Here is a 21,867-nt window from a genome sequence, read left to right as displayed (position 1 = left end):
GGTTTCTCCCCCCTCCCGCCCGGATCCTCTTCCAGCCTGGATGGGGAAAAAGTGCCCGAGCCCAGTCCCCGCTGGTGCAGGGAAGGAGCGGGGACAGGCGGGCTTCAGCATGAGGAAGGAGTCGAGAAAGACCCGAAAGCACCCGCACTTTTTCTAGCACCCCCGCAGGCTGCGGTAGGGGCTCACTCCCGCACCCCCGGGGCAGAACGGGGACGGGCAGGGGTCGCTGAGCGCCGTTTTGCAGGCGGCAGGGTTCCCCCCCCCCCCCCCCCCACCTCCGCACTCCCTCGGTGTCTACAAAACGGGCTCGGGGATCCCGATTAAGGAGCTCGGACTTCTAACGCCCTGAAAACTCGCCGCCCGGCGAGCTCGGGGGAGCTCCCCTCGGGGGACGGCGCGGGGAGGAGCGGCGGAAGCGCTTCTGCTTCGCCGGCCGCCCCCGAAGCCCTGAGGCCGCCGGTAGCCGGCGGGGCGGGCGGGTAGCGGCGGGGGCGGCGGCGGCGAGTCTTGGCGTTGCGGGGAGCCGGGAGCGGCGGCCGTGGAGAAAGCGGGTTTCTGCTCCTTTAAAGGGCGCTGTGCAGCGCTCCGGCCGGGAGGCGGATCTGCCTCCTTCCTTCCTTCCCTCCATCCCTCCTTCCCTCCCTCCTCCCCCCTTGCCTCCCTCCCTCTCTCCCTCCCTCCCTCCCTCGCTCGGCCGCCGCTTGCCGCCGCCGTCAGTGGTGCCCGGACGCCGGCTGCACCGCAGCCCGGGCAGTCCCCGGCGTCCTGCCACCGCCCTTCCTCCCCCCGCCTCCGCCTTCCTCTCCCTCCCAGCTTCCCCGCCCGCAGCTCAAGGTAGGAGGATGTCCCGGGGTCTCCGGCTGGCCGCCACGGCCGGAGGGGTTGCATGCAAGTGAGGGGCTGCGGGGGGGCCGTGGAGGGGGGTGGCGGCGGGGGATGCACTGTAGCCGCGTCGTGCCGAGAGCCGCACACCGCCACGTCTCTCGGCCAGGTGTCTCCGGGCAAAGGCGGGCGCTGAGCACTGCTGGGCTGGCCGGCTCCTGCCGCCCGGGTCTGTCCCTCCCGTGGGGTAGGCAAACCTGTCGCCTTCCTCTCCTCCTTCCCGCGTTGCTCCGCACCCTCAGAGCCGCCTCTGTCTCCGCCGCTCTGGAGGTGGCAGGGGTGGGAAGCGGAGGCGAGAGGGCAGAGCAGGGCAGCGCAGCCCCCCGCTGCCCCCCGCCCGGCCCCCGCGGTGGCCCGGAACTGCCCCCCCCCCAGCCGGAGCGCTGCTCCCGGGCCGGGCTCAGGGATGTGTCCCCCGCTCTCCTGGGGGAGCGGAGGTGAGAAACGGGCTCTAACTTTGCTAGAGTTGTGGGTGGACAACAGTTTCTACTTCCGCGAGGTCTCCTCCTGCCCCTACCCGGCCCCCGCCGTACGGCGCAGCCAGCCCCCCTTTCGGCTTGTCGGCAATCCTGTCGTTTATTTCTGAACAAATTCAGCATTCTTTGGGTGAGCATCCATCGCTAACCCAGCCAGGGCGCTGACACTCTCTCTGTGTAAAGCAAGAGACATTCTTGCCTACGGAGTGGAGGCATAATTGCGAGAGCCGTGCGCGCACTGAAAAGGAATGAATACATTATAATGAAAACCTCTCTTGACGTTTTCCTTAGAAACTTTTGGGGGACTAGAGCATGGAAAACGTTAAACATCCTGCTTCTCCTCCCCAAATCTTTCCTAGCTTCCCCAACCCCAAAGCAAACTGAAGGGACGAAAGGCTGATCTGTAGATAATGTCATAAATGTTTATTCTTGCTGCTTCAAACCTGCTAGGAAAGTGCATTGCTGTGATACTGAAAAGTGCCTGAAGAAGTAAGTCTATTGCATACTTAGTTCGTTAATTAGAATACACGTCTTTCCACTAGCTAAAAATTAATTACCATCTTAAAATGTCATTAATCATTGGCGCAGCAGAAACTTGGTTGTAAATTTGGACTGAGCTAATAACAGACAGAGGAGAACCTATGGTTTTTATAGCTGGTGGGAGTGAAGTGCAAGTGGGCCGCAATGTGTTTTTAAATTATAATATCAACATTCATTTGAATAGTTTGGCAAACGTTTAAAAAGGGAGGGCTGTTACTGCTTTGTCAGCAAAGCTGCAATACTTGTTTCTAGAGATCTGGAGATGCTGGTCAGGTGTTGCGGTAAACGATGGCTCTCCTCACACCAGATTGCAACAGCAGGAGGACAGTGGTGGCATGTGAATCTGAAGCGTTCGCAAGGATTTGCCGAAAAATATCCGAGAAACAAAGCTGTGGGGACTGTGTGCTATACACATACTAAATTAGTATCAGTTGTTGTTGGGAGAGGACAAAACAGTAGATTAAGTGATATAAAAATCTTATCATCGGTTCTCAGAGATACAGCTATGACCCGAAAATGAAAGCCATTTCCTTTTTAAAGTAATATGGTGAAACTATACATCCCAGTAGGTGGCAGCTAGCTGGAACTGGGTTAACTTTTATTATGATAATGGCACATAAAAATAAGATCTGAAGGAAAAAGCGCCTGATATAATAAGGTAATCAGAATCACATCTCTCTCCTTTCCAAATGAAACATGATGTACATAAGGTCACCATTTGTACTTGACACATATCTAAAAATTTAGTAGGCTTTTATTACCTAGAAAAGATTTAAAGGCCTCAGATTGTCTATTCTTCTTTCCCCGTCTATAGCTGGAATACTGTTTTTCACATCAGCTTCACTTGAACATTGTCCTTGTGTATTAAAGATGTATTACCACCATGCCTACGACAGATGACCAAAATGTAAAACAAATCAAAACATATATCCAAGGAATTGTAGATTTTCCAGTTGCTGATCCCTAAAGTGTGGAGGGCAGTTTCATAAAGACTTTAATCTGAACAGAACTGTGTAACAGTGGTAAGAAGCCACCCAAACACGAGACCAGCTTCTCCAATATAACATTTTATTGGGGATTTCCAACCTTTGAACTGTACGTCTCACAGGGAAGGAAATATGAAAGGCATTAAGAACATTTACCTGCTTTCATATTGAAATCATTCTGGAGGGTGGACAAAAGTATCTTTTTAAAGGTTACCCTTCCTTGTCCCTCTGTCCCCCAAAGGAGAAATGAAGCTAAAGCCCAATTAACAGAAAGGGAGTCTAGGGCGGTGAAGTCTGAGGCTTTAGTTGGTTGCACAGTCTGTAAGTGATCTTCAGTCACCAAATATTTAGGGAGTTCTAAACATCCGATGTCTTGCAAGATTTACTTTTTGATAAAGAACTGATATTCTTGAGAAAATAATTCTGGATGAACTACGATCTTCCTTCAGGGTGGGAGCTAGGGTTTGAAAGAAGGGGGAGGGATGTTAACACAGAGCGTTAGGCGATGTGTGAGAGCAGGTAAGAAGGAGAGCGGTGCTCCTCCTGAACCCATAAAATGCCGTCAAGTAGCTGGCGAGCTAACATAAGCGAGGGTACAATACACGCCTTTAAAGAAGCCGGTAACAGATTTTAATCCCCCTTCCGCGCTGTGAGGTGGCTGCAAGGGAAACAAACAAAAGGGCTTTGGCCCCTGGAGCGGCAGGGCAGGTCGCCCGGCGCGGCGGAGGCGGGCTGGGAGCGCTCTCCGTGGTGCTGAAGGCGCCGCGCCGGGGCCGCGCCGGGCGCTGTCCGCGGTGCTGAGGCCGCAGCCGGCGGTGGCGGGATGTTGGCACCGGGGGAAGGACACTCGGCTTGAGTCCTAGGCCCGTGAGCAGGGGTTGCAGCGTGGGCTGCTGAATATGTAATAGCAAAGGAAATTCACCACAAGTTGGTTTATGATGCCGGCTATAAATGCCTCGGTGAGTTAGGAGCTCTGTTTGGCTTAGATTACAGGTAGCTGTATTTTTTTTTTTTGAGAGACCTTAGAAAATCAGACTGATAGCAGGAGCCACTTTGCCAAAGTTTGTGTCTTGTTTTACGTGCTAAAGCTGACCTTGAATATCATGTTTTCGGAACTGCTCACCGAAACTAAATTAAATAAATAATAATAAAAAAAATCAGTTTAGACAGGAAGCTACCTCTGAGGATTCACAATTTTAAAAGTATCTAAAGATGCCTAATGTCCTTTATTTCAGCAACACCAGGGGAAAGAGGAGGGAGGCAAAGAACGTTCACAGTATTCACGTGGGTCAGTTTTATTTTTACTTGGACTAAGATAAAATATGAACGAGTAGAAGAGAATAAACGAAATAGAAGAAAAAGCATCTCTCTGCATTTTTACTGGGAGATATTCTAAGTGTGAACTGAAGGAGTCGCTAGATATCCTTGCTTTTAACACTAGGTGTTCTTTTAAAGTGCTCCAATAGTCAAATCGTCTGATTGAATTCCCTGCTAGACTGCAGAACTAGCCATTCATGATACTTATTTTTGACACTGCAGTTATGCCTCCATCTTAAAGAAAAAAAAATCAATGATGTTTAATAATGCCCTCACAGAATGTACATTTCTTTTCATCAGCATTTTACAGTGTTTTAAGTAAATGCGTGCAGAGGAAATCAGTAAGCCATAACGATAAAAAGTTACTGTGAATTGCTAACACTCTTTGGGGTACAGAGCACCAACATTACAGGTTATAATTTAAATGATGCTGTTACTTATTTACATGTTTACAATACACAGATGTTATTGAAGAATAAACTATAACTCACCTCTGCCATGCTCTACTTCTGACAGATTCCACAGAGTGTTCTCATTAGCTTGCCATCATCGGTATTTATTTCTGTAAAGTCAGGTCTATTCTGTGTTCATCTGTATGTATCTGTGGGTGAAGTCTCTCAGTGATATTTTCTTTAGTAATAAAAGGCAAGGAGGGAGATAAAGGAGACAAAAGATGTCTGTAGGCAGAATGTAGAATAAAATGAATTCATTTTCCTGGTGGGGAATCTAGGAATTATCTTTTAGTGTCTGTAATAAAGCTTAAGTAGGTTCAGCAAAAGCTTCACTTAGATTGCAAAGTCTGACAGTCCTGGTTCAATGTATTTTAATGGATACAGGCACACAACTAATTGTATTTCCAAGGAAAATCTGAAGTAGTCCACAGAATGAGTTTATCTTCTTTGGAACACCTGGCCAAAAGACAAAAGTCTGTGGCTGCGTTTGCAGGTACAAACTCATTATCCCATTATCAAACTGAAAAGTGCTATTGTTCTCACTGAGGACTGCAAAATGACAAACTACATAGACATCTCAGTGCAGGGAGGAACAGCAAAATTTCCATGATACTAAAGTGAAAGGAAAGCAAGAGTGCAAAATAAGACAGTGGCAGAATGAAGTGCAAAACATAAACTAGTAAATCCCCAAGTTACTGTCTTTTAAGCAGCATTGCAATTTCAAGCAAGTTGAGCGAAACAGGTCTGTGCATTCAACAAGGCTGTTCTACCGCTGCCGATTCCTGTTTACCTTGCAAAAGCAGGCTGGTGCTCCGTAATCACTGGGTCCGGAGCAAGTTCCTAACCACACTCAGTATACAAGCCATCTCATTTACCCTATTTCATGCATTAACGTGAGTAACAGTTAGTGAATGTAAATATCATGATCTTTTTTTTTTTTTTTTTTTTTAGCCTAAACGTTACTCTGATAACCTGCATGACTTTATTGTCAGCCTTCTTTTTCACAACTCTAACGCTAAGTGATTTCGACCCAGGCAGTCAGCTATTAAAATGCATGAATTGATTTTTACACACCCTATTCCCTTCTCCCCTACAGCTTCCCCCCCGCCCCCGCTACAGACCCTTATAGCTATTGTTCGGAACAACTGAAATACTAATAACAGTTAGAAGCATGTAAATAAACCCGAGCTGTTTTTCCTCCGACAACGCTAGGCGATCAGATCGGTTGCATAATAGAATTTGGGAAGGCTGTCTGGCAGGCAGCCTTAAGAAGAGAAGAGCTATCTCAATTTCTCTCACTTAATCTTGGCTTCGCGTCAGAAGCTGTGCAGCAGTGCAGTAGAATGGGAGCACGGCAAAAGCTTCGCCAGTGAAACGGCTGGTGCTCATTGACTCTCGCTATGTGGCGATACCTCAGCGATTTCTCGAGCTGGATTATCTATTGATTTTCCTCCTTTCTTGCCTCCCAGGTTTACCCGGCTGGACATTGTGTGTGTTTGGATTTCTCAAGGATTCTCCCCCGACTAACATGGATGTCCCACCATTCCTTGCAGTTGAAGGTTGCTCCTTGGCGCAGTGAATGAAGAACATGCAGGGATTGCTAATGGTTTGGGAAGCGTAGACTCTCTCCTCTCTCTGTGACCATGCCGTGATCGTGTCTGAGGGCCATCAGTTTACGTATCCTCATTCTCACCCTACCGGGAAACCTGACGGCTTAGAAGGGGGAAGTGAGGCAGCGCGTGTGTGCATAGAAACATCATGAAGATTATTTCCCCTATTGTAACTAATCCAGTCTTCAGATGCACCATTAGACTCCTTCTTTGCTTACTGTGGATTGGATATTCTCAAGGAACCACACATGTATTAAGATTTGGTAAGATTTCCCGACACTTTTTTCATTGTGTATTTGAGCCTGAATGCGATATGCGTAGGATTGACTCAGAAGGGGGTGCTGGGGGGAGAGCTGGGACGTGCTACCGGAGTCAGGCACCGAAGTCCCTCTTTATTTTGCATCCGGAGGGGTGAATTGCTATGTGTTTTTTCTGTCGCTGCAGCTCATTGTAGCCGTAGTAACGGCACGATGATGACGATAATTATAATAACAATAGGGAGAAAAATGACTGGCAAATGCGTTTGCCTAAGGCTCTGCGCAGCTTGCGTGGCTTCCTCGTAATGTACCTTTTTTGTTTCCATAGTAGTGGAAAGCGTGGCTAATACGGTGCTTGATCACTTAAAAATCTGTCAACTAGTTGTTAAGTTTCGGCCGCCCGTCTCTGGTCCACCCGAGCCCATCCCGTGTGGGCGCGACGCTGAATGTGAGACCTTTGCGCTGATTTCCCTTGAAGCGTCTGCCTAGTCGGTTGCCTCTTCGGTGGCGTTTAGGGGTAGAGAAGAGAGGATTTCTGTCTCGGGCGGTGGTCCTGAAAGAGCCTTTGCGATAGGTTTCAAAACCACAGCTTTTCTATGCGAGGAAAGTTGTACGAGTTCCCCCCGCCCCCGGAAAAAAAAAAAAAAGCGAGAGAGAAAAGTCATAGATCAGAATGAAATTTCAAGGAGCGTAGAGCGGTTTTACAGTTTAAAGACTACCCAGCTGGACCATGAAACTAACCTTAACAGCTCTGCCTTGTGTACTCGCGCCTGTGTACGTGTGTATTAGCGAGCAAGCGAGGGAGACCTTTCAGCCTATAGAAGTTTCGCTGTGAGGAAGGGCAGGACGGAGCCGAAACTTAACCGCGGGTCCGAGGGGGGCTGTGCGGCCCGGAGAAGTCCTCCGGGGCGACCCGCGGCGGGAGCTCCGCGCCCGCCTCCGCGCCCTCCTGGCCGCCCGGGCCCCGCCGGCGAGCCGCGGAGGGGGGCAGCCCGAAAGTTGCTTCCCCAGGCAAGAGGCATCCATCCTCCTTGCCTACCGAGAGCACGGCTGGAGGGAGGAGGCGCGGATCTCCCGCATTCGCGCTGGCCGCGATAAGCTGGAGCAGCCGCTACATCCATTCCCGTGGGGCACAGAAAGCTCCCGTCTTCGCCTGGGAGTAGTGCCTTGATTTGTATCTGATTTTGTTTAAAATCCCCAACACTCCCCCCCCTCCCCCCCCCGCACGTACTTTTATGTGGAAGGGAAGGTGGGTAATGATTAAAAAGTCACCCGGCTGTTACCCATCTCGTGGGCTGAATTCCTAGTAGTACTTCTTTTCTGCTTCCATCTGGTCTAAAGGTGGTGCTTAAGGCACGTTGCTCTTAGCAACCGTCTTCAGGAATGCTTGTTTCTTTGGACATGGCTAAACGGGTCGGGATACCATTGCGGGGTTTCTTTTGCATTCAGTTTGATCCATAGTCGCGGCCGTGAGATTAGCGCTAGGGCTGCCTGTGAACTGGCACTGTCCGGCTGTCTGTTCTTCCACGCACCGGAATTCACAACCGGTGCCGAGGGTCGGTGTCTAGGAGTCTGAATTACTTTCAAGGGTAGCTGTGTAAACAAACATCTTCCGGGCCACACCGCTAGCAAGAGGTGAGCTTTCCTCCTTTCGGTTCGCATTCTCTCTGAATAGTTACTCCAGTGTACCTATAGAGCGAGCCCCGGAGAGCAGCGTTTTGGTAAGGATTAGAATAACAAACAATCCCGAGACCGAAGGGTGGTGCAGCGGGACTCCGGCGCCCAGAGACATGGTCGCGCACGCCTGTATTTTCCTAGGCTAACTTCCCTTCCCAACTGCCTCCTGGCCACACCGGCGGTGAACGGGTTGTGCTCGCTCCACTGTTTGCAGCAGCGAAGTATGTATGATAAGTCCGCTTCTGAATCACCGCGTGGTTTTTCTTGTCTTTCAGAAGAATTGCCGCCAACCCATCTCCGAGGCTTAGAAGTAGGTAGGGAGCAGCTGGTTGGTTTATTTTAGTATGGGAAATGTTAGACGTAAGAGAGAGCGAGGAAGACTTTTGCCCTGCTCAGCCGGGCCTGTTGCACATGGCCGTTTTAGGGAGCCTGGATTTAGCCTAATCCCGGTGTGGAGTGACTCTGACCGCCAGAGAACTCCGGCTCCTTCCCCAGAGGCTGACATGTCTGCCTCTGTGTAGGGCATGGCGGGCAGGAAGGAAGGAGCAGGGAGTGAGCTGTGGAAAAGCTTTGGTTAGTTCTGAGAGGGCAATTCCCTGCCGCCCCCTCCGGCTTCCCGTGCTATCCGTCCCTTTGGGATGTCCTTGCGACCAGGAGGACGGGATGCCGGTGCCTTCCCGTGGAGTCCTTCCAGAGGAGAAAAGAGAGCCGAGGAGATTCCCCCCAGAAGCCAGCCTGCCAGCCCCCGCTCTTCTTCCTCAGCCAGCAGCGCTATGGCAACAGGGGAGAGCTTGAAGCCTGCCAGAGCTCCAGCCCCCTCATTCCTCCCGTGCAAATTAACCACCATGGATTCGCATTGTCCTTCCCACGGCTCCTCTCATTGTTGGGACTAGCCGGCGTGTCCTTTCTCCCTCTCTTTCTCTCTCTCAAGCTACCTTTTAGCAACCACCCAGGGACGTCAAGCCGCCTGGGTTATTCGTGGAATGCGGGGGGTTATTTTTGCTTGCGCCTCATAGAGCAAACGCGGGGGGGGGGCTGGCGCGATGGCATCGTTCCCCCCCCAGCGGCACTCACTCAGGCATCCGGACGGCCGCCTGCTGCCGCTGCTGGGGCAGGGCAACGTGGTATTCGGGCATCACACCAGGCGCCCTTCCTAAATGACACCTTGCTTCATGGGGCACGGGGCCAAGCTCCCTCCCCTGCCCTTTCTACATGGCTTCCCGTCAGCAAGCCCAGGAAACGCTGGGGAGAAGGCTTGTGCCCACGGTACTCGAGGATTTCAAACGGGAATAGTCCTAAGCCATTGCTGCCGATAAAAGGACGGGTCCCAGCTTGACGAGGGAGAAAAGCAGCAGCCGAGCATTTGTCTCTCGGCTGTGCTAAGTGTGATGGAAACCTTTGCCTTATCGCTTGGCACCGCACGAAAGCCAAAATACGTGACCGCCGGCAGAACCGTTCCGGGTTCGGGGGTCACGGTTCGTAGCTTTCCGCTTCACTGCTCCTGTGTAAGAGCAGACCCCGGGCAGCGGCCCCCCAGAAACCCCAGGTAGCCCGGCAGAGCCACAGCCGAGCCGAGCCGAGCCGAGCCGAGCCGAGCCGAGCCGCTTCTCCGCCCCCGACCGCTGGGCACGGTGGGCGGCCCCAGCCCCTCGCTTTTGCCTTTACCTCCCCCGGGACAGCCCAGCACTCTGCCCCAGAAGGCTGAATTAACAAGCCATTAAGAGCTGTTAACCACCAGTAACTGCTCACCTGTGTTTTCCGAAACCCGCCCCTTCCCTTGCCCAAGGCAGTAAGAGCCCGGGCTGTTTAGAACCTCTCTTTCCTTACCTATTCCTCCACGGGGCGTGAATGTCAGCTCTTTAAAATTTAGAGCACTCTCAAATACCCTCCTTTATCTAAATCGCCTGTTTCAGGCCTTGTCTCTGCCGCCGAGAGCAATTCGTCTTTCCCCCAGCAAAGGTGTGAAGAGGGACCGGTGACTGGAAGGGGAAAGCCTTGGCCTTTGCGTTTTCTCACTCTCTCCCAGGTACCTCGTTATTCGTGAAAGTGTGGTGAAAGGCTAAAGACCTTCACCGCAGGGGGCCCACTGGCCTGATAACTGTTTCCCCACTTTGTGAGGTAGTTTGTTTTCTTCAGCACATTCAAAAAGAAGGGTAAAGACAAGCAGAGGCCCGTGTCTGCAGTCTCGACTTTTTGTTGCTTTGCAGTTGCCTGACTTCAAGCAGCCGAGGAAGGGAGAAGAATGTTGTGAGTTACAATGAACTATAAGGGAATGGTGGGTGGCTGGGTGTCTTCTTCCAGCTTAAAAGCAAAAGAAAGCCAAGAGAGAGAGGAGAACACTTTTCAAGGAACGAAGGGAGAGTGTTGAACCCTTACCAGAAACATTTCCTACTACTGACTCCCCCCCCCAACTCTTATAAAGCCTAGCACTTTCCCATTGCCCTCCATAAAATAATAATAATAATAATAATAATAATAATAATAATAATAGCAAACCAAAGCTGTATGTGATAATGTAACCTTTGGGACTTAAGAAAAAAACAACCTGATTTTTCAGCTCCTTTGTGGGAACCTGGGGAGGGGAATTACTATACTCTGGAGTCATCCTCCGTGAAGATTAGCACGGTTTTCATCTGACATACTTCTTAGCTGAGCTCCTTTGGCTCAAACAGATTGAATTTGCCTCTATATAATTGTTTTTAAGACAGCGAGCATGGCAAAACCAGAGAAGAGGTTGGCTCATTGCGTCCACTGCTTGTGCCAGCGGGTGTGAAACCATACGTTTCTGGGATTCAGGTGACCATTTTAACATAGTAGCATTTTAAACCAGCAGTGTCACGGACAGCAGTGAGACTCAGCTCTGTGCAAAAGAGCATGAGATAACAGTTCAAGTGAAAAGTACCTGCTGAGTAATCAAGTAGGGTTTTCCTAGACTAGACCTGCATTAGCTCTCCTGGATGGGCGTTTTCTCTCCTTTGGATTTTGCACTGACACCCTTCTAGTGGAAGGAGGTAACCTTTCTGCCTGTATTTAAGAGAGAAATGAGAAAATGTACGTATCTGGCTTTAGTGGGGAAGGCAGTCTGCCTTCAGATCAAGAGTGCCATGAAAATCTGCAAAATAAACACTTGTTGTGGCAGCCCTCAGAGGTCCGTGGCTTAGTAATTCCAGTATTTAGAGCCAATGAAAATTTTACTGCCAAGGACGAGCTTTCAATATGTGTTAACGTCCTCGCGGAGAGGAGTTCAAAATCACTCTTATAAACAACAACAGAAATCTTTGAAAGCAGAGTAAGGTTAAGAGCCTCGGGAAGGCAGCAAGGAGGTGAGAAGCATTGTTATTGACTGGTCTAGATGAAACAGCACAGAGGAAGATTTCAATTTGATAACGTCACAGCCCTTCCTGTTTTTCTTTGCTGCTTCTGCTGACAATTTTGTAAGGTAATTAAATTGGCTGATTGAAGTCACAGTGGTCATGGGGCGATAAAGACCATTTGGATTTAATGGAATTTAGAAACAACGGTGCGCTGCACACAACTCTTACAGAACGAGAATTTTAATGACTCATTCAGGGTGCTGACTACATAGAACGTCCTGGACGAGTTTAATTGAAAGGGCAAAGCAGATTAGCTGTATACAGTCTTTATTGCACTAGATAGGGGAATTAGAATTATCCTTTTAAAAGACTCATTATTGCATTATCAAGATTTAATGTAGGTTAAGAAAGCTTTCATCCGTGTGGGCTTTCTGGAATATCCCCAGATCCTTTCACCCTGTGTTTGGAACACCAATAGCCTTGTAAAATGATTTTCACACAATTGTCCGATAGATTGGATGCTGAGAAGTATAACTCGCTTCTTACTGACTGCTACTTGTCTTTTGAAGTGATGTGAAGTTCAAGTACTACCTCCCATTTAAATGTGGTTGCTGAATGAAATGGTTTCTGTCACCGGAGATAAGAAACCAGAGAAAAAGAGATTTTTCTAAACTGAAATATTAGAGATTTTTTTTTAATTTATTTTATACAAGAGAAAATCCCCTCGATTTAGAAAAAAATAAACCAAATATTTCGTAGTCATTGCAAACAATACCAGGTCTTTTTCCCCTACTTAAATATATTTACCTTGTCTGTTTCTGAGTTTTAACCTTCACCCTCTTTAATCTCTTCCAGAGGAACAATTACTAGAAGTACTGTCAATAATGCAGAAGAGAAACTAGAAGGTGCCTTATTTCCATACTCCTTAATCTGCAAGGCAAATTAATGTTTCTCAAATAGGCTTTTTATAATGTTATGCTGTAATGTTTGTTGGAAGATTAGATTAAACAATAAGATAACATAATGTTATTATGCTGTCACATCTGAATTGGAATATAGAGAATCAAAGACCACTGTCATATCAATACTTATAATTTTGTGTCGTCGTCGTCCCCCCCCCCCAGTCTTTCGGCTCCTTTATTATACAGTAATAATTGTCTTAGGTTTATATAGTGCCTTCAACTTAAACAGCCAAAGCTTTCAGTAAAGCAAAGAGTACAGAACAAACATGTAATGATCATTATTCCATTACTGGAGCTCAGCCAGCTCTGGATAAACTAGATGGTATTGGAATACTATGTAAAACACTAAAGGGAAGCTCAAAAAATGTAGCCTTAATTTCATTAAAAAGTAATTCTTAATGATTTAAACCCACAAAGCGTTTTTTTCTTTGGGCAAAAATTAGAAGTGACCTGTGGGTGCGGTGCTCAAGACTGCTCTTTTTACATTTCCTGCAAAGATATACTTGGGTGAAAATTTGCAAGTGATTTGGATCAGCCTGGATTCAGATTTCCTTGAATATTATTCTTGTGTAGTCTTTCCAAAATGCTGTTGAAATACAATAACTCAACTAGGAATGTGTTCGGTAGCTTTGTTTGATGTATCTTTCAAATGAAATACACTTTTTTAGATAATATATTTTTAAAGTGTTTCAATTTCTAGGTGTTTCTGCCTGGAGTATTGAAAAACAGGTTCCTTGATAGTATTGTGACTGATGTCTACAGTAGGGGTAGTTTAAAGCACAGCTACGCTGTAGTGCTTAGATAACAATGTTTGTCCTTAGATAACAATGTTTTGTTATCATCGCATCAGAAGGTTAATTCATTTATGGGTCTCACAGAATTTCATCTTTATATTTGGGGAAATACATTCATTCACGTTAGCTGAACGTCTGTTTATTACATTTGTATTTCCATTCCCAAACTCTTTAAAAACTCATTTTTTCAAGAAGATGGTTACTGGGATTTAAAAGTCAGTTGAATGAGGAATGCTGAAAATGTCAATATTTCAGCATGGAACCCCCCCCCCCCGATTGTTGGAGTCACTAATTTTTGTATTAGGCTCAGTAACACTCTGACAGAAGAGCAGTCCAGGCAAAGCTTACTTACTATGTTGTCAAGAACTGTTGTTCAGGAGACTTGATGAGTTTTTTTAATTCATTGTATGATGTTTTTTTTTTTATCTTCTTCTATCTTAATATTTTACTGGGTGTCTCTGATGTTTCTTAATTATATAAACAGTCTATCTGATTTCAATGTGTGTACCTAAATCTTAAAGTACTAAATGATCCGTGCTGTATTTTTACGGATGAATGGAAAAAGTAATGTTGTTTTATGGTTGGGCAATATAATTTTGAAAGAACAATGCTTTTTTTTTTTTTTTAAACTTTTGCACCTTGAATCGTTTGATCCCTTCCCTCGCCTCCTTTTTTTTCCTTGTTTTTTTTTAATAGCTGAAATACAAAATGATTACTTACCTCTCTGAAAGAGGAATGTATGTTTGAATGTTATTTTTCTGATCCTTTTTGGAAAGTCTTTGCTTTTCTAAGTTTCTGGGGAAAATGCACAAAAAATTAAGAAGACCTGAAAGGCCTCATCTCTGTCTAAAAACTAAACTTCTAGTCCAAGCCCAGTCTTAGGCCTCCTCTGCAGTATTTGGAGAGTGAACGAGGCAGAAGGATTAGACAAGGTTGGCTTAGGCTGGATAACTCTTACATGGCAAAAGTTAGGCTAGGTGAACCATGCCTTTCATGGCATCAGCAATATGGAGGAAGAGAAAGTGAATTGAGTAGGGATTTTTGTTTTCTCCCCAGGTTTTGAGGTTTATTACCACATACTGAACTCAATTTCTCAGAAATTTAAAAGGGAAAGATAAATATGTTAATAGATCAACAGCTTGTTCCTGATTCTAAAATACAAAAAAAATCCTGAAACAGAAACTGCTCATTCATCCTGCTAAAAACTTACCAGCAAATGAGAGGTGCTTGTTTTCACAATAGATAATCATAATCAGTCCTATAAATAAGGACTTGTTTGTGAACATATATATTTAACTGATTACTTACTCTACAGAAGTCTGAGTAAAGTTTATCAAGCTTGCTTCAAAAGATGCAGAACTACTTCAGCTTTGGAAGAGCGTGCCATCTTCACATTTAGCTCTTTCTGTATCTCCAGTAAAATATTTCAAATTAAGTGTCACGTTTCTCTGAATATAAAAATAGCTATTACTTTAAAGTGTTTTTTGTCATAAGGTAACTGATACTGAATTTAAAACACTTTTATTAAAATGCTCATTCATGTGCATATACACCCTTAATAGGTAATAATCTGGGTAAATTTATTAAGGATTACTTTATAATTGAACTTGCCATCCACCTGGGCTTTTGTCCCTCTCCAGGAGCTAAATATATACCAGCTATTTCAATCAGGTCAGGAGCTAAACATACATCAGCTGTATCAATCAGCTCATATTTATGCTGCTATTTAAAAGTTGCACATTAGGACATGACTTGCTGAACAGTCCATAATAAAAATAATTACACTAGTAAGCATGAAACATTTACAAGAAAACCTGAGTCTCATAGCTCACAATGGTCAAATTTATGACTTTCACTTTTTTTTTTAAGCATGTAAGCAAATATTTTAAGTCCTGCCTCAACAGTTCACATTGTAAAACCTTGAAGAAAGCAGTTATTTTACTGGGAGACCAATCAAACCTTCTATTCCTAGCTATATTTTCAGAGTCAGTGCTCGATCATCAGTCAATACCAACTACCTAGGTTGTCAGAGAAATACAGTCCTTGATGGTTTAGTTCTAAGTTAATGTGTGTTAGTGTGTTTTTATTTTTATACCACAGATGATATGAAATCTGTGTGTACTTCATAAAGTTTCTTGTATGTAGTTATTCACAACTACAATTTATGGATCAAATATTGAAGTAAGATAACTTGTAGTATACTTTAGGTCTGATCCTTCTCTAACTTTCCATTCAGCTTGGTGGCTTATGTTAGTACAAAATGAAAGAAGAATCAGAGCTGTAAATGGTAGGATACTGTTTAGAAAAAGAATGCTTTAGATCTTTCTAATGCTAAAACTAAATAATTATGTTAAAGTCCATGGAAATTTGTCTGTTTATCCTAGGTATAGTCATTGCCTGGATGAGTTGATGATAGAGTAATCTTCCTAAGATGCATGATTAGGTCCATAGCAACATTGAATGACACAGTGCTCTTCCAGTCAAGCCATCTGTGCTGGTTTACATTAGCTAAGGATCTCATTCCAGACCTGTCTTTCCTTGGCATTTTTTTTCCCAATTATTTTTTAAAATCACACTACATTTTTTTACACTTAAGTTTGTCATTCACTTACTGACATTAGCGATATTTAGCAATGTACTAAGTTGGAAAGGGTATGCTCATTGCTTAAAAATACTGCAGTTCAGTAGTAGCAATACAACTTGTTTCACTGATCTAACACCGCAACACAATCAGAAACATTGTGCTATGTAGAAGTATATGTAAATAACAGTAAAGAACATGAAGATTACATATTCTGTAAGAGGAAAGTATTTTCTAAAGCAATAACTTAATTGTTATTCTGTAACATTTATCCTACAAGGCAGGAAATCTTTAAAAGAAATTGCATGTTACTGATTCATTAAGGAATTAGGTAAAAAGATACATTAGGGAAATTAAAATCATACAAAGTACCCTAAATCAGGGGAATTAATTTTCTTTTAAAATGCTTCATCATAGTAATTTTTGGTTTTATGTTTGTTAATGGGAACACATATGTTTGCATTTTAATAACTGAAATTTTTTAAAAAAATCATACAGAACCTTTAAGAAATTCTCAGCATGCATTCAAGTATTACATTAAAATTCATTATTCTTGCTTCATACTGTGCCACTTAACAAGGACCAATATCAGGACTGAACCTTAGGGAACCTAATTTGTAACGTTATTGCTTACCTGATTTTTACTGTTCAACAACATTTACAGTTTTCATGGCTTACTATACTTACAAAAATATTTTTATTCAAATTGAAAAAGGACCCTAAACCAGCTACCTTTTCCAGTTAATAATTATGCATTTAAAAAAAAATATTTATATATTCTTTCTTGAAAGCTGGTCTTTCTGGTGTTATATGGCACCCATATATGCTTCTTTGTAGTCCATATAACAATAAGCTTTTGGTATTTCACTCACTGAAGCTGGTATTTGAAAAGATTACTGTGCAAAATGGAAATGTAAGGCCAGTGACTAGTCATAGCTTATTTGATGGCAAATGTAGAATTCTTCCTTTTAAATGAAGATACATTAAGTACTGAGGGAGTGTGTCTTGCTAATTTTTAACAACTATGCTTTTGAGCCCGTCCATTTTCAGAGCAGTGTAGGTTTTTTGGCTAACAGTTTTTTGGTGCTCGCCTTCATACCTTGAGGTCCTGGTCTATTTTAGACACTGAACTACTTAGACATACTTCCAGATATCCCTGACTACACTATTCTCTTTAGCTGTTTGTGGAGAAAAAAAAAAAAAAATGATAGGCAAGATGGAGGTGGTTTGAGAATAATAATGCAGGTGAATTAAAGGCCATCAGTGATGAACGAACAACACAAAGGAATTGAGAGGGGTTAACGAAAAAAAAGCTGCACTGCTTACCTACAAAGACCATATACAACTGTGCAAATAGTAAGATTTTTGGTTTCTGTTCACTCAAAACCAAATATAAAGACAATACTTGGCAAAATGATGCAATAACACAAAAAATAAAGTATAATTTTATTTTTGTAAACTAAACAAGTGCTCAGTTAAATCCCTTTGCTTGTTATTGGATATCAAGTATAATGTTTACATAAAGAACAGAAACATAGTTAAATAATCTATTTATGCCCAGATTTGATCTTTTCTTAGCCTTGAAGGAAACATACGCGGGGTCAGTTCGGGGGAAGTGGTAAGCCCTGTGCAGGCCTCATCTGTAAGCAGCTGAGGGAAGAAAATGGAAATTTGTGAAAGATACATGTGACTTCGTTTCAGTACTGCTGTATGTATTTGTCTGGGTGTCCTTGAGAAGGAAAGACTATAAAATATGACTGTTATTAAGGCTTATCTCTTCAGATCTTGGCAGACTCTATCATTCACGACATTCGATATGCCTGCAGAAACTTACTGTGTGACTGTGATATGGCTAAGAAAAATGTGTCCAAAAATGCATTAAATCAGATTTCCTAATGTCTTTTCAAACCTACCTAAACAATGAAAAATCACATTTAAAGATCAAATCAACATTAGCTAGTCACAGTATCTTCAGTGTTACCCATTTGTGTGACCTTTTGTGTCTAGACATTGCAGATTTCAAATTTAGCTATGCATTTGTATCATTTTGTGATCATTAACGTTCATTAAACATTGCATTTGTTGGAACTCAAGGTAAGACTGTACCATATTCTCATATAAACAATGTGGGGTGCTTTTCAGAGCATTTTCCACTCTTCATTCATGGGAAGATGCTTGAGTTGGATAAAACTGTTGTGTCTAGCTGTCTTGTGGGCACAGGAGCTCTGTTCACATTGATTTCCTTTACTCTCCTGACTGTCATCTTCTAGTTTGTAAGAAAGTTGCAACACGTGTTTTTGGAAGCCTTTTTTTCCCCTGTTACCACAGACCATTCAAAAAAATGCTTTCTACTTTGGAGTTGTACTCTGTACTCATTTCTTACTCATCAGAACCCATCTGATGGTTATAAGGACAGAAAATTAAAAGCTCTTTGTCATCTGCTCTGCTCTGGTTATATACTTACAAAAGTAAACAGCAGTATTTTCACTAATCCATATTAACAATAGATTATTGGACTTTTGATGATAAGTCCCTTTATTACTTATCTTATTTTTTTGGCAGTCATTTCAGAATGACACAGTGTCTTTGTGACTTGAACAAAGGAACTAGGCGGCAATAGTCTTACAAGTACAGCCCTGTGTGAATGTGTGCACGTACATACGTTTTCCTGCTGTGGTGGCCCAAATGCGGGGGGTGGGGGGGGGGGAGGGGGAGGAGAAAAAGAAAAAAAGTGGGAGTATGTCTCCTATGCTGGAGTTGTCTTTAACATAAACCAGGAAAATTGCCTGAGGGTGCACCAAGGGTCTTTGATGGAAGGACTCATAAGGACTATCCATCTGCTTCCTGACAAGTAGTGTGAGCATGGGATAGCAAAGAGCTGTGAAGGTGGCAGAATCTGTTCTCACGTAGTGTGATCTTCATGAATATTTTCAAAGTGGTCATGAAAACAAAAAATTTTCAAGAAAGAAGCTATGAAATTCAGCAAAAACCACACAAAGTCAAGCATAGTCATGACAGGAGAAAAAAGAGAATGCTTCAGGATTTGCTACCCAAAGAAAGAAAAACTAAATTCTGTGAATGAAGCTATGGATATATACATGCTCTTACGCATTCAACACCCACTCCCCTCCCCCAGCTGCTAAGAACGTGGAAACGGTACTTGTTAACACGTCAACTCAATTTGCCATGGAGCAATATTCTTAGGATAAGGGAAATGTTCATTTAGAGAGTGGATCTGCCTCTGTGCGAGACCCGTAACAACTTACTTTCACTACTGTTCTAAGAGGAGGTAATTATGCCAGTATTACTGGGTGTGACTAGCAGTACTGTAAATCAGTAGATCGCATTAAAGTCAATTTCTGCTGCTGTTTGATTTCTTCTTAGCTGGGTTGCCTAAAACTACAGCACTGCAACAAACCTTTGGGTAGATTTTCTGGGCCTCCATGGTAAGGAGCTGTGATATGCCAAGGATCAGCGTATTGTTCTTTGCTGAGCAATTAGGGGAACTCCTGAGGAGACAGAAGAGTCTTCACTGCTTCCATACCTGATTAGGCACAATTTCCACAAAAGCTTACCAACATGGATAACTTCACAAATACGGTTAATAGGTGGAAAGCCAGAAGGGATTTTACTTCCATGAATCTTCCTGCTGAACCATAATTTTAAAAACCAAGAAGTTGAAGGAAGTGACTAAATATTAGCTTATGTTTTAGAGTTCATTTAGCTCTGAAGCTGAAGTAATCCATGGAAGCTCATTTTGTCTACTTTGGCAGAAAGTAAAACCACTGGAAAACAGAAAATATTGGCTTTGGTGTCACCCTAAAGGTAGTTGAGCTGTTTATATTAAGCAAATTGAGAGGAAAAATGGAAGGGGCTAGTCTAGGTGTTAATGAAATATTTTGCAGTTGGTGAAGATTATTGTGCTGTTATACAAAAGGATTTTCTACCAGGGCTGGCAAAGGACATGAGTACACTGAGATTTTCAGATGCCTTATGAGTTCTGAAACACCCCAAGTACAATATTTTATGTTTGCAGTGATAGTGAGCTGGAAGCGCAGAGGATTAGAGTGCTTTTGCTTTTTAAAATATCTTTAGCTCATGTTTTATAATTAGTCATCTTCATTAAATTTTTTATATTCTTTGGAAATCAGTTACCTTTCAACAGAATTTCAGATTTTGAAGAAACTCATTTAGGTTGATTTACATCACAGGCAAGAGGTTTTGAACACAAAGGTTATTTCAGAACCAGAACTAATATTAAAACAACTTCTATAAAAGAAGTGCTAGCCTTTTTTTTTTTTTTTAAATGATCTTTCTTTCAGTAGCAACCAAATATTTTACTTTTTTTTTTTTTTTTTCTTATGCAAACACTGTGGTCAGTCATACAAACAGTAAGTGAGACAAAACTTTTCAAATGGACTTAAGTTCCATTTAAAAAAAAAAGTCTTAAATTAATGTGCTGCAAATGTCTGAAGTAATGGGCTTCAGGCATAACTATAACTTCACATGATGATATTAGTGTCTGTTTCCTTGCACTGGGCTTATGTGATTCAAGACATTCATTTTACCTTTTTCTTTATCAGAATTAATGTAGGTATAAACTTATCTTTCATGACAAGAAATTTTATTAAGAATTTGAAAATGCACATGACAGTTGGTAGGACTCTTTTAGAGCTAGTTTAAGCATCACCTTTTTTTAATACAACACATTCTTAGGAAAGGAACTGATAAAAATAGAAATATATTGTTATTTGAAGATACTCTTTCTAGAAATCTAGAAAATGATGAAAACCGGAAAGTCGACTAACAAATGGTTATTAATTTTTTTTATAAAAGAATATTGTAATTGATATATTTTCAGGTAGGTTGTTAAAAACAATGAAAGGAAGTATGAATAACAAAGAAGAAAATTATATAATTAATTGCCAAGGAGTGCTCTGGTTCCCACCCCCTCAGCAATTACATATGTTTAAGGAAGAAAGGTCTCCACTGGACCTTATTGCTACTTCTGGCTCTAAGAGATCCTAAGTAAATATGAAAAGCAGGAGAAATGAGAGTAAGAATTATTCCATGTTTCTCTTGTTTTCTTTTCCTTTCCCTTAAATTTTGGCTATTGAACTGTGTTGGATACAGGTAGTGTGTGTTGGAAAAATGGTTATTTTCCATGCTACTTAATGGCCATTCTTATGTTATATTCTCTATAACATGCATAGTCAGAGGAAAAAATAGAAAGTGATGTCAGTGAGCTCCTGTGCTGTTAGTGTAGATTAAGATAATGAAGGTTAAGAAACAAATAATACAGCCTTCATATATGGATGAAGTAATGGGAAACCTTTAGATACTGTAGAGGAAAAGAGAATTTTAAAATAAAAGTTAAATGTGATGTCAAGAACAAATGGTATATGGCAAGGAAGAATATGGAATAGAAATGGAACAAGGAAAAATAAACACTGAGTAAAGCAGTACTCAGCCAAAGATGGACACTCAGCCCCGCAGCGGAAAATGTCATGGAAATGTAGTTCTGGAGTAGGGTCATGGAAATGTAGTTCTGGAGTAGGGTCATGAAAAGAGCTTATTTGTCTCTTTGCAGAAAGATGTTAATGAGAATATTGGCAAATGTAGTGGCCAATATATCTTCCTTTTTGAAATGCAGCATCTCTAGGAAAACATCACAATCTTTGTTGAATGTTATTTCAGCATTTATGTAGAATAAAGACTTGCTTTAAAAATGTGAAGTTATCATTGGAGATCCCCAGGTAAAATACTAAACAGAGTCTGGATGATTTTGCTTCTCTGAGGTTTGTGCCAGGAGTGGAGCCTATGGCCTATTGAAATGAAGAGATGTGGATGATGGTATTTCTAATTATGCAAGCTTGTATCCAGCTTGTCAGTTTCTTGTATGACTTCTCTCAAAAGAAGAATGTGTTCAGCCAGGGTAAAAATGTGAAAAAGTTTCTAGGAAACTTGGAGGTAAGAGTAAATTTATCTTATTTAAAAAAACCCCAAACAACCAAAAAAG

The 21,867-nt window shown here is 43.0% G+C and overlaps 1 protein-coding gene across 6 annotated transcripts in view; it reads left to right on the top strand.

The window, feature by feature from the left end:
- The window catches only part of GRIK2 (glutamate ionotropic receptor kainate type subunit 2), a 480,740-nt gene that overhangs the window by 49,200 nt on the left and 409,673 nt on the right, over positions 1-21,867 (top strand). For 4 of the 6 annotated variants that reach the window (XM_030042664.2, XM_030042654.2, XM_030042605.2 and 1 more), the window contains exons 1-2: positions 699-834; positions 6,123-6,526. In XM_030042664.2, coding sequence (XP_029898524.1) covers positions 6,412-6,526 — 115 coding nt within the window. In that variant the 5' untranslated portion in view covers positions 699-834; positions 6,123-6,411. Of the gene's footprint in view, positions 1-114; positions 175-698; positions 835-6,122; positions 6,527-21,867 lie in introns of those variants that run through there. The other 2 variants (XM_030042625.2, XM_030042616.2) reach the window with 2 other exon arrangements.

Source organism: Aquila chrysaetos, chromosome 2 (genome assembly GCF_900496995.4).
Source record: "Aquila chrysaetos chrysaetos chromosome 2, bAquChr1.4, whole genome shotgun sequence".
NCBI classification, from domain to species: domain Eukaryota; kingdom Metazoa; phylum Chordata; class Aves; order Accipitriformes; family Accipitridae; genus Aquila; species Aquila chrysaetos.
The sequence above is the reverse complement of the archived record's forward strand: the minus strand, read 5'-3'. Positions and strand labels throughout refer to the sequence as shown.